The following is a 12,510-nucleotide window of genomic DNA, read 5'->3' as shown; positions in this document are numbered from 1 at the left end:
TCTAGGTCTTTGCCAGGCTGTTGCAATCTATATCCAACTAATCTTACTTCTAGTCTTCTGTTCTGACTCCAATTCCACCTATATACCACTTTAAGATAAATTATCCTTAAAACACTGTTTTGCATATAATCTACCTTCTCAAAAATGTTTAAAAGTTTACCATGGCCAATACAGAAGTCTGTAACTGGTCAACAGCATTTCGATAGTTGGCTAGGGAGGTAGGAAGGAAAAGAGGAAGGTTAACAGAGAAGCTACAGTCCTGGTCAAGCAAATCCCATGACAATCTTTTCATTCTAGACGTTTTAAACCCATGTAAGTTACTGAAGTGGGACAACACTAGAAGCAAAGAGCATGTCTCCTTCTGAGTTGACAATGGACTGCTGAAACACTGTGGCGTTTCTTATCAGCCTGTCCGCCCACCAATGAATTTAAAAAACTGAGAAAAGGAAAACTAGAGCTCTGTTCCCTGACTTTACACTCAGAGTTTTTTTTATCAGATATTTAATCCCTTACCTCTCCCTCCCGGTCCTACTAACTAGTTAGTTACATAAGTCCTCCACTCCAACCCAACCAGTCTATTTACTGTTCCTTTAACAGGTCTTGTTATCCCTACCCTCACCATGCTTATGATTTTCTTTCTACCTAAAACTGTCCTTTCCTAACCTAGACGTCAAGGTCTTTCATAAAGCCATCCTCAACTGCCTCAATCACTGGTGACTGTTCCTTTCTCTAAATGTCATAGTAACTATCTACACTATTCGTTAGACAACTGGCATACGCTACTTGGTATTGTAATTTATATTATCAAGGGCAAGTCTTTTTTCTCTACCATGAGCATGAGGGAAGATGTGTTATCTTATATTTTACATGCTTGATGTTTACAACACTATTCCACATGTAGTTTTCAATAAAGGCTTAATGACGACAATTCATTTATATATTACTTAATATTATATTTAGCTTTTTATATGTGTGTTTTGGGAGCTCCTAGAAGCCAAGGGGAGAAAAACTGAAAAATTCTCTTTGTTTAAAAGCTGTTATGGATTAAATTGTGTCCCCAAAAATATCTGTTAACTTGGCTAGTTCATGATTCCCAGTACTGTGTTATTGTCCACCATTTTATCACCTGATGTGATTTTCCTCTGTGTTGTAAATCCTACCTCTATGATGTTAATGAGGTGGGGTTGGCGGCAGCTATGTTAATGAGGCAGGACTCAATCTACAAGATTAGGTTCTATCTTAAATCAATCTCTTTTGAGATATAAACGAGAAAAGCAAGCAGAGCCATAGGGACTTCATACCACCAAGAGAGCAGTGCCAGGAGCAGAGCGTGTCCTTTGGACCTTAAGTTCCTGCACTGAGGAAGACTGGTAACAAGGACCTTCCTCCAGAGCCCACAGAGAGAGAGCCTTCCCCTGGAGCTGACAGCCTGAATCTGGACTGTCAGAGAGTGAACTTCTGCTTGTTGAAGCCCTGGAGCTGACACCCGGAATCTGGACCATCAGAGAGTGAACTTCTGCTTGTTGAAGCCCTGGAGCTGACACCCGGAATCTGGACCTTCAGAGAGTGAACTTCTGCTTGTTGAAGCCCTGGAGCTGACACCCGGAATCTGGACTGTCAGGGAATGAACTTCTGCTTGCTGATGCCCTGGAGCTGACACCCGGAATCTGGACCGTCAGAGAGTGAACTTCTGCTTGTTGAAGCCCTGGAGCTGACACCCGGAATCTGGACCTTCAGAGAGTGAACTTCTGCTTGTTGAAGCCCTGGAGCTGACACCCGGAATCTGGACTGTCAGGGAATGAACTTCTGCTTGCTGATGCCCTGGAGCTGACACCCGGAATCTGGACCGTCAGAGAGTGAACTTCTGCTTGTTGAAGCCCTGGAGCTGACACCCGGAATCTGGACCTTCAGAGAGTGAACTTCTGCTTGTTGAAGCCCTGGAGCTGACACCCGGAATCTGGACTGTCAGGGAATGAACTTCTGCTTGTTGAAGCCCTGGAGCTGATAGCCGGAATCTGGACTGTCAGGGAATGAACTTCTGCTTGTTGAAGCCCTGGAGCTGACACCTGGAATCTGGACTGTCAGAGAGTGAACTTCTGCTTGTTGAACCCATGGAGCTGACACCCGGAATCTGGACTGGCAGAGAATGAACTTCTGCTTGTTGAAGCCCTGGAGCTGACACCCGGAATCTGGACTGGCAAGGAATGAACTTCTGCTTGTTGAAGCCCTGGGGCTGACACCCGGAATCTGGATTGTCAGGGAATGAACTTCTGCTTGTTGAAGCCCTGGAGCTGACACCCAGCATCTGGACTGTCAGAGAGTGAACTTCTGCTTGTTGAAGCCCTGGAGCTGACACCCAGAATCTGGACTGTCAGGGAATGAACTTCCGCTTGTTGAAGCCATCCACCTGTGGTATTTCCACAAAAGCCAAACCCCTGCTTTTAAAGATGCTGAAAATGATAACGACTTATCAACATCTTGGTCTTAACTTGAAACTCACTTTCGTAATGCAGGTGAGGAAAGAAGCTATCTGTTAAGTAGCTTTGACCGATGTAAACACTTAGGTTGACCAACTGATTAATCAAATTAATTTAAAAAGAAAAACACTACACTGGTCAGACTTCCTGGAGAGTTAAGAATGAGAGTTACGACTGATATTAGAGTTATTCCTGAGAGTTATGATCAATATGACGACACAATCTAGGCTTTGAGTCAACTAATAATCAAATTCAGGGACTATACACTCAACTGTCTGAATGAATTTGCAGATTATCTACTTACTGCAGTATTTATGAGACCATGGCTTTCATTTTTTACTAATTTAAGAGCTGTGCATAACACTGTACAGCAGCCATTTATTTTCCACACTAGCCCATACCTTTTAGAAGAACAAAATTTGTTCATCCTTTATCCTTGGCACCAACCATTTGCTAGGAGCTCAATAAATGCTTACTGAATGAATCAAGAATCATAGCTCAAAGAGAAATCCAAAATTCATGAATATAAACACCTTGCTCAAATAGCAAGAACATTCTGAAAGACTACTTAAAGACTTATTTTTTGAGTAGCATAGAAACGGCATGGAGGCATCAGACCTCCCCACCTAACTTCAGGGGAAGGAGAGAAAATCAAGATTAACATCAGCCCAAAGCTGATACCTATGAGGTGGAGGTCAGGTATACCTTCTCTTTCCAACCTTTTTACAAATTCTGACAACCAGCCATCTCTCCCACAGTACTCTCTACTTCTCTGCTGGGGTTCAATAACTCATTGCAATGGCCACACAGAGCTCACAGAACATACGATTACGAGGTTTATTAAGGAGTACCAAAAAAATAACCCAAACCCATTGCCTTTGAGTCAATTCTGATTCACAGTGACCCTACAGGACAAAGCAGCACTGCCCCATAGGGTTTCCAAGGAGTATCTGAACCACCAACCTTTTAGTCAGCAGTTGAAAGTTTAATCACTTCACCACCAGGGCTCCACCATTAAGGGAGCAGCACGTTACAATTCAGGATCAAACAGAACTCGGAAGTAACAGGAACGACTCAGAACACAGTTCTTCAATCAGGACAGCTTCTTCTCAGCCATGCCCTTCAGGTGGGCCTCTCCTGACCCCTCAGGCTGGCCCCTGCCTTGCTCGGGCAAGTGTTACAAAGCTATTTAGTGTTGCGAACAAGTGCCCAGAGGTACCCTGCTCTGCCAGGAAGCCTCCTGTCTGAAGGCAGGTAGGCTCTCTCACTCCATGGGTTGGCACAGCCATTGTGGCTGCCTCACTCCATGGGCCAGGAAGCCCACTGCACTCTCTCGCGTTGGTCTCCTGGTTCTGCTGCTGCTGTTTCTCTGCTGCTGCTTCTCACCATTTTGCACCTTCCGCAGTGTTACAGCTCTGTTTCCTGGGTCTAGGAGGTTCTCAGTGCAGGGACCTTGGGTTCAAAGGATGCATTCTGCTCCTGGCTCTTCTCCTTGATAGTAGTGAAGTCCCTCCTTCTTGCTGCCTGGGATTGGCTCTTTTTAAACCTAGCGGGATGGCAAAATTGACCAATCCCCACCAAAGTTTCCATATACCTTTTTTGCATGGTCCCACAACCCCCCTCCACCCCGCCGCCAAGGGTTCCATAATCCTTATTTGCATTATTAGCAGGCTGTCCAATTCCCTTGGTGGGTCACGATCACCTTATTTGCATAGCCCCAACCAATCATTTTTGTGGAGTTAGAAGACCATGGCTAGAAAGGTTATACATCATTATTTTTATGCAAATAATACGTGCCTTCTATATCTGTTTGTCATCAAGCCCTCTCCTTGCAAGTATTTTCGTAAACACTGGTATGCCAATTTTTTTTTTTAACATGTTGGTGGAAAAAAATTTACCAGAGTGTGCTCATGAAAATACCTTGCAGGAACAGGGCATGAATGGCAAATGAACACAGAAGGTATTCCTCATTTGTGTAAAAATACAGTACGAGTAATTCACTACAGGGCAAGTACAGACCAAAACAAATATATCATCCTACTAAGGAAATTATCATAAGAGCCAGTGGATGAAAAAATAAAAAACTACAACTTATATTAATACTTAACAGCATTTTTAGTAATAATATAATCAGATTTCAGTTTAGTTAACAAGTCTTATCTAAGACTGACAGCTTTTCAGCATTAGTCACATGTGAAGTGTTACAGAGTAAAATGTACACAATTACTGTAGAAATGCCTTCTTTGTTTACTGTGTTGAAAAACTGTACCTAGATTCCTTCATTTATAAGCTAACAAATATATTCTAATGAGGATATTCAAAACAAAATACTATTTTCATTCTTACATCACTTTCTTTTTCTGATAAGACGCTTATATAGTCAAGAACAACATGATAAACTACTACTTTTTAAGAGTAACAAAATCAAACGTGATATGCAGACACTTTAACATGGGTCTTACAAACATCTCAATTTATAATTCTACTACATTCCTAGTTTTGTGGAAAAACATTTGCTAGTCACAAAAGAACGACCTTCAAACATTCCAATCATACCTGTTTTTGAGCTTCTACTTTTTGCTTTCTGGTTGGATCAATTGCATCTACCATCCATTTGATAGTAAAGTATGTTACTGCACCAAATATTGTCAAACGGAAAATTAAACCAACAACTTCATTCCGACTCAAGGGACGAGAAAAGGCTTCAGCATGTACCATCTTGGTTGCTCACCTTAAAAAACAAGCAGAAATGTCACTAATTTATGACTGTATTCATTAAAACCAGAAGACTGGTAAGTAAATTAAACTAAGAAAACCTGACTTGTAGTCAAATTCAACATTACCCATTGTCATCGAGTCAATTTTGACTTATTCAACATTCCAAACCAAACCAAACCCACTGCTGTTGAGTTTGATTCCGACTCATAGCGACCCTACAGGACAGAGTAGAACTGCACCATAGAGTTTCCAAGAGCACCTGGTGGATTCAAAGTGCCTACCTTTTGGTTAGCAGCCATAGCACTTAACCACCATGCCACCAAGGTTACCTACCTTAAAAACATGTTTCATTTTAATAAGAAATGTATTTTTAAATGTAATTAAACAAACACATTTAAAGCATTCCTTGGAATACCTGAAGGGGCAAATTCAAAACTGAAGTTTATATGTTAGAATTTTTAATGAACTTCCCTAAGAGCTCACAGAATTTAAGAAGAGAATAATTCTGTTTTTAAAACACAATCAATATCTTAAGATATTTATACTTTAAAGCAGCTTTTAAATAATTATTTTGGAGAATCTAGAAAAATAATGACTGTAACACTAACCCAACTGAAGAAAGCCAACCCAAAAACCAAGAGCTATACTCCTCCCTAATCATAGACCCAAAAATTTCCCTTTTATTTCAGAATAAATTCCCAAGCATTCAAAACTATCCTAATCTAGCCCCAAAGAGCCATTTTCAACCATTTTATCTCCCACCACTTCCCAACAGGAACTCTCAATAGCTGTACTCACTGGCATCTGAAAATGTCACATTTGTCTGGTATCCTGAATGAGCCATTTCGCCCCATTCATCTGTTGTTGTTGTTGTTAGATGCCGTCGAGTCGGCTCCGACCCATATCGACCCTGTGCACAACAGAACAAAACACTGCCCGTCCTGTGCCATCCTTACAATCGTTGTTATGCTTGAGCCCATTCACTTAGGATTAGTCAAATTCAACCCAAACTTCAAAAACCAACTTTACTTGCTCAACCAAGCCTTCCAAATCATATCGATGTTCTGTTATTTATTCATTTAGTCCTATTAAGAAACGTTGCTTTTTTATCACTGAATTAATGTGATAACATCTATTCTAATCAACTAGAGTTTAAATCCTTACCAATATGATTTATATTTTATCCATCTTTGTAACTGTCACAGAAAACAAAGACTATTCAATAATTATCTGTTGAACAGATAAATTCCAACTGCAAGAAACCTCCCACTCAATCACTCCAACAGAGTAGCTGCCAGGCTTTTCAAGGATTTCCAAAAAAAAAGTCAAGGGTTCCACACTTCTCCGTATACTAGAAGCCATTCACTTCACAAACATAATTTCACTTAAACTTAACTAAATAATTAAAAGCTTTCATTTCAGATGAAGAAACTTTGGCACAGGCACATGAAATGATTTAATTCATTCAATAAAGCATTTTTGAACATCTGTGTTAACACCTACCGTTTACTAGATATACAGAAATGGCTAAGTTACAACTCCTCTATTCATGGAACACGCAGTAGAATTATTATTGCATAACTATAAAAACTGAGATAAAGGGGAGAAGCCACCTATCTAAATTCTCTTCCTCATTTAAAAAATCAAAATGTACTTTCTTCCATCAGCAAGAAGTCCTAAAAATGGTTATTTCTCTTAGAAAGTGAAAAGCTGAGTAGTCTTTTACTCCAAAAGAACAAATCTGAAAATGCAGTTGGAATGTGGTGTCATTTTCTAGATGAAAATAACCCAACATCATCATAACCTGACCGAAGTAAATAAAGACATTACAAAGTACATGAGAAAATGTGACAACTTGGGTAAATTCTGTAACATACAACTTTGTTATAGCTACACCTACACATGTATATATGCTAAGGCATTCGACTGTGGATCATAAAAAATTATGGATAACAGTGCAGAGAATGGGAATTCCGGAACACTTAATTGTGCTCATGAGGAATCTGTGCATGGATCAAGAAGCGGTCACTCGAAAAAAACCAGGGGATACTGCATGGTTTAAAGTCAGGAAAGGCGTGCATCAGGGTTGTATCCTTTTGCCATACCTATTCAATCTGTATGCTGAGCAAATAATCTGAGAAGTTGGACTATAAGAAGAAGAACAGGGCATCAGGACTGCAGGAAGACTCACTAACAATCCGTATTATGCAGATGACATATCCTTGCTTGCTGAAAGTGAAGAGGACTTGAAGCACTTGCTGATGAAGGTCAAAGACCACAGCCTTCAGTATGGATTACACCTCAACATAAAGAAAACAAAAACCCTCACAACTGGACCGTTAAGCAACATCATGATAAACAGAGAAAAGACTGAGGTTGTCAAGGATTTCATTTTACTTGGATCCACAATCAACACCCATGGAAGCAACAGTCAAGAAATCAAAAGACACATTGCATTGGGCAAATCTGCTGCAAAAGACCTCTTTGAAAGTGTTGAAAAGCAAAGACGTCACCTTGAGGACTAAGGTGTGCCTGAACCAAGCCATGGTGTTTTTAATCACCTCATGTGCATGTGAAAGCTGGACAAGGAATAAGGAAGACCAAAGAAGAATCTGACACCTTTGAATTGTGGTGTTGGTGAAGAATATTGAATATACCACGGACTGCCAAAAGAATGAACAAATCTATCTTGGAAGAAGTACAGCCAGAATGCTTCTTAGAAGTGAGAATGGCGAGACTACATCTCACATACTTGGGACATGTTTTCAGGAGGGATCAGTCCCTGGAGAAGGACAGCATGTTTGGTAAAGTATAGGGTCATCGAAAAAGAGGAAGGCCCTCAATGAGATGAACTGACACAGTGGCTTCAACAATGGGCTAAGGCATAGCAACAATTGTGAGGATGGCACAGAACCAGGCAGTGTTTCATTCTGTTGTGCACAGGGTTACTATGAGTCGGAACCAGAACAACATCACCTATATGTGCGTGTGCACTTACTTGCATATGCCTTTCTAGACACATATGCATCCATATCTATCCCATTCTCTACAATGTTATCCTTAATTTGTTATGATACACACAGTCAAATGCCTTAGCATATATACACGTACAGATGTAGCTGTAGGCATATGTATATACAAGTCTGTGTGTGCTAGCTATATATCCACATACATAACAAACCACATGGGGGCACAGTTAAGGAGGCTTCTGTTAAACATATCCAAATAGCTTGAGGGACTGGTTTACTGGGTCAAAAGGCTTGGGATCATAGCCTTGGGGGACAGCTCAGTCAATTGTCATTAACATAGTTCACAATGATAATGTTCTACATCCAAGTTTGGTGAATAGCATCTGGAGTCTTTAAAGTTTGTCAGTACCCATATAAAATACGACTACTGGTTTCTATTCATATGACGCAAAAGAGAATGAAGGAAATCAAAGGTTCAAACAAGAAACCAGTCTACAGGACTAACAGCCCACATGAACCAAAGCCTCTTCTAACCTGAGCCCAGGAGAACTAGATGGTACCCAGCTACCACTACCAGCCCTTCTAACCAGGGACACCATACATGGACCTGGGTAGAATGGGAGGAAATTCAAAACAAAACTCAAATTCTTAAAGAGGTCAGACCTACTGGACCCACAGAGACTAGAGCAAACCCCAAGGCTATCACCCTAAGATACCCTTTGAATTTGGGACTGAAGCCATTTATGCAGATCACCTTTCAGTCAAATAATTGGCTTATAAAATAAACAATATCACCCATGAGTTAAGTGCTCCTTAAACAATTAACTATATGAGACCAGAAGGTCATTTACCCAACAGCAAAGATGAGAAGATAGAAAGGGAGGGAAAACTAGATCAATGGAAACAAAGAAACAGAATGGAAATAATGAGAATGCTGATACATTGTAAAAATTATAACCAACGGCAGGGAACACTTGTATAAAAAAGTTAAAGGGGAACCTAACTTGCTGTGTAAGCCTTCATCTAAAACACAACAAACTATTATTTAAAAAAAAAAAACCCAATAGGCAAAGTAAGGTTTTATTAATTTAGCAATCTGAGAAAACTAGTGATATTCTAATAAAATATTTTCATTATTTGAAGTTGGTGCCGGTAGTGCTAAAACTGCCATCTACTGGATGTTTACTGAACTACATGAATAATTAAGTGTGTTAACAGTACATCCCAAACAAGATAGGCACAATTTTTAATCCTATAAAAAACGTCTAGACACAAAACCCTGTTAACCCTACATTTTCCTGTTTTGAAATTATTAAATGCAATACAATATTCTAGACCTAAAGTCTCTTCTAAAACAGTAGTCCATCTTTCAAAATGACTTCAAAATCCAAAATGAAACTGAAACGTCTAGTTGTTTTGTAACTTGTAACCTTATATACTTTCACAACTCATCAATCATTCACACAGCATTGATACATCTGCACTGTTAAAGTCTTTACAGTAACAATACCATTACTACAGAATATACAACGAAAGCTGCATAAGCATACCACAGGAATGAATGTATTTCGATCTTGTATAAACATCAGGATTAAGAAAATGAATACACAAACACGTGCACATACAAATAGTGCTATGTACAACTAAGAAACACCGCAAAACACTGTAATTAAAATATTTAAATTTCATTTTAAGATGTGGCACCCTGCTTCTGTAAAGATTAGCCTTGGAAACCCTGTGGGGCAGTTCTACACTTATACGGTCGCTATGAGTCAGAATCGACTCGACGGCACTGGGTTTGGGTTTTTTTTTTTTTTGGTTATGAGTAGGAATCCGACTGGACGACAATGGGTTTGGTTTTCTCCCATGATGTCTTCCCTAAGCACAGAAACAGCACACCCTTGGGATAGGTGCACACTGAGGGTATTATTATTTTGCCTTCACTAGAAGCTACATATCCCGGGCACATGTTAATTGGCTTATAAAATAAACAATATCAGTTTCACTTTCAAAGAGTTCTTCAATTAGGGTGGAAAACTTTCAAATCATACTATCTCGTCAGTGAGTAACTTATCGACAGGTTACAGGCCGAGAATACAATACTCAAAACTGTAGCGTTTCTCTCCGAATTCACTGCAGTATTTTATAAAGAGTTTCTCAAGCATAAAGTTCCAGATTCGCAGACCTCGTGGCCCTAGGAATAAAGTCTATGACAACGAAAGCCTGCCAATCTTCTCAAAGAAGTTTTTCTTTTGGTGAAGTTATTATTAACATCACCATCCTCTGCGAAAGCGTGCCCAAACCGAAAGAACCACCTCCGCTTTTGCTCAAGGTGGTAGCAGCGCCTGTGCGACAATCAGGCCCACTTCATTCCGCCGCCTTCGCCTACGACCCCGGATCTGAGGTCGCCCACAGCGACTCCAAGGTCTCGCAGGTACCTGGCTGCCTACAGAGATTCCCTGGGGAATGGCATAAACCTGGGGCAGTACCGCCGGAGATCTAACGGCCCAGGCCTGCCTGAAACCCATGGTGAGGCCCGGGACGCCCTTGGAAGTTAATCCGCTCCACGCTACGGGCTGCAGGTCGCTGGGTGGCGACACTGAGGTGGGATGTGAGAGGATAGCGAGGTGACCTTCCCGACTCGGCTTCCCGGATTTGAGCCGGTCCCTGAGTGAGTTCAGCGGGATTCTGAAACCGTCCCACAAGGCCCCGCGGGAACTCGCTACTCACCCAGAGGCAGAAACAGCAGCAGCACTAACTGGAGCCCTCAGCGGGCCTTGCATAGGAAGGAAATGCCGACTAGGAGAGAACGCTTCCGGCGGGGGACCTCGGCTCGGATCTCACACTGAGCATGCGCGGTCGACGGCCGCCGGCGTACCGGTGGGGGGCGTTTCCGGTTTTAGAACTGTGGGGAAGAGGGGGAGGGTTCGCGCACCTTAACCTGCTACTTGCTTGGCTGAGGCTGTTGGGTAACCCCATGTGTCTGCCAGCTTCATTTGCCGAAGTTCTGAGTTTAGCTCCAGAGTCTCAGAAACCGCATTGAGGACGTCATTTATCACATAAAGTCCCCGCTCCGATCGCGGGCTGTGGGTGCTGTCCTGACAAATCGGGGAGCCTTCTTCAGAGTACAAGAAAATGCTCTGAGCGGACGTTTGTCCCCCGGAAAGAAATTGTTCCGACTCCACCTTGATCTTTATCTTGCCATCTCTTTTCCCCCAGCAAAATCTCACTCTGCTGTCTGTCCTTTAGCCAAAGCGCAGGCGCGCATAGCCAAACCTCTCCCCAGCCCCTCTCCCAATCTCTCACCATCTGCCTTTCAATTTCTGTGGTGAGCTCACTCTCCTCCCCCATTTCTGCGCGCACAAACACCTGGGGGGTGGCGCCTGAAAATCCTGCCGCTAAATGACTGGGGAGCCTTGTAGTATGGACATGGTAGGGGATCTGCTAACAGGTTTTGCATTTCAATGACTCTCCTTTTCCTTTAACCGGTACCCCTTACCAGAATGAGAGGCGTGACACCAGAGGTCCCAAGGAAGCAAACCGGAAAGCCAGCCTCCTGAATATACAAATACTGCCAAAGGAGAAAAAAACTTTAGACTTTTGTGGCCCGCTAGGGTAATCGTGGACCCCTGGTGGCGCAGTAGTTAAGAGCTCGGCTGCTAACCAAAAGGTGAGCAGTTCGAATCCACTAGCAGGTCCTTGAAAATCCCATGGGGGCAGCTCTACTCTGTCCTGTGAGGTGCTGAGTCGGAAACAACTCAAGGGCAATGGGTTTGTTTGTTTTGGGTTTTAAGGCATTGGTTGTTAGTTGGATGGAGGTATAGTTAGTTTTCTTGGCAGCCATGGCGGGGGATGGAGCGGGGTCAAGCCCTGGTGGCGCTGTGGTTAGGCGTTCGTCTGCTGACTAAAAGATTGGCAGTTTGAATCCACTAACCACTCCTTGGAAACCCTGTGGGGCAGTTCCAACCTTCCCTGTAGGGTTGTATGAGTTGGAATCCACTCCACAGCAAAGGATATGGTCACGGGCTTTCAAATTTCTCTGTGGGTAGAATTCACTTGGACAACTTGGTAAAATTCAGGCTCATGAGTCCCAGCCTTAGAAGCTACCATTCAATTGTTCTAGGATTGGGCCCAGGAGTCTGAAATTTGCGTAAGCATCTGAGATAATTCTGTTATCGGTAGTTTTGAACCACACTTCAAGAAAATACCCTGGTAATAGCTTTAGAAGTATTTTTGAAAAAATCTCTATCGTCCCAGCACAAATGGTGTATCTGGTCATCCGAACCCTTAAGCCAGCTGGGATATGGATGATACATCAGATAACAAACAGAGAACCCTCATGATTT

At 42.1% G+C, this 12,510-nt stretch overlaps 1 protein-coding gene across 3 annotated transcripts in view; it reads right to left on the bottom strand.

Moving 5' to 3' along the window:
• ATAD1 (ATPase family AAA domain containing 1) overlaps positions 1–11,357 on the bottom strand; it is an 86,081-nt gene extending 74,724 nt beyond the window's left edge. The window contains exons 1-3 of one of the 3 annotated variants that reach the window (XM_023546950.2): positions 10,895–11,014; positions 5,994–6,105; positions 5,034–5,208 (exon numbers count right to left, since the gene is read on the bottom strand). In XM_023546950.2, coding sequence (XP_023402718.1) covers positions 5,034–5,195 — 162 coding nt within the window. In that variant the 5' untranslated portion in view covers positions 5,196–5,208; positions 5,994–6,105; positions 10,895–11,014. Of the gene's footprint in view, positions 1–5,033; positions 5,209–5,993; positions 6,106–10,894 lie in introns of all 3 variants that reach the window. The other 2 variants (XM_023546951.2, XM_003409251.4) reach the window with 2 other exon arrangements.
• Positions 11,358–12,510: the final 1,153 nt, after the last annotated feature.

The sequence above is a fragment of the Loxodonta africana genome, chromosome 16 (assembly GCF_030014295.1).
Source record: "Loxodonta africana isolate mLoxAfr1 chromosome 16, mLoxAfr1.hap2, whole genome shotgun sequence".
Lineage (NCBI taxonomy): Eukaryota > Metazoa > Chordata > Mammalia > Proboscidea > Elephantidae > Loxodonta > Loxodonta africana.
This window is presented reverse-complemented; position numbering and strand designations above follow the sequence as displayed.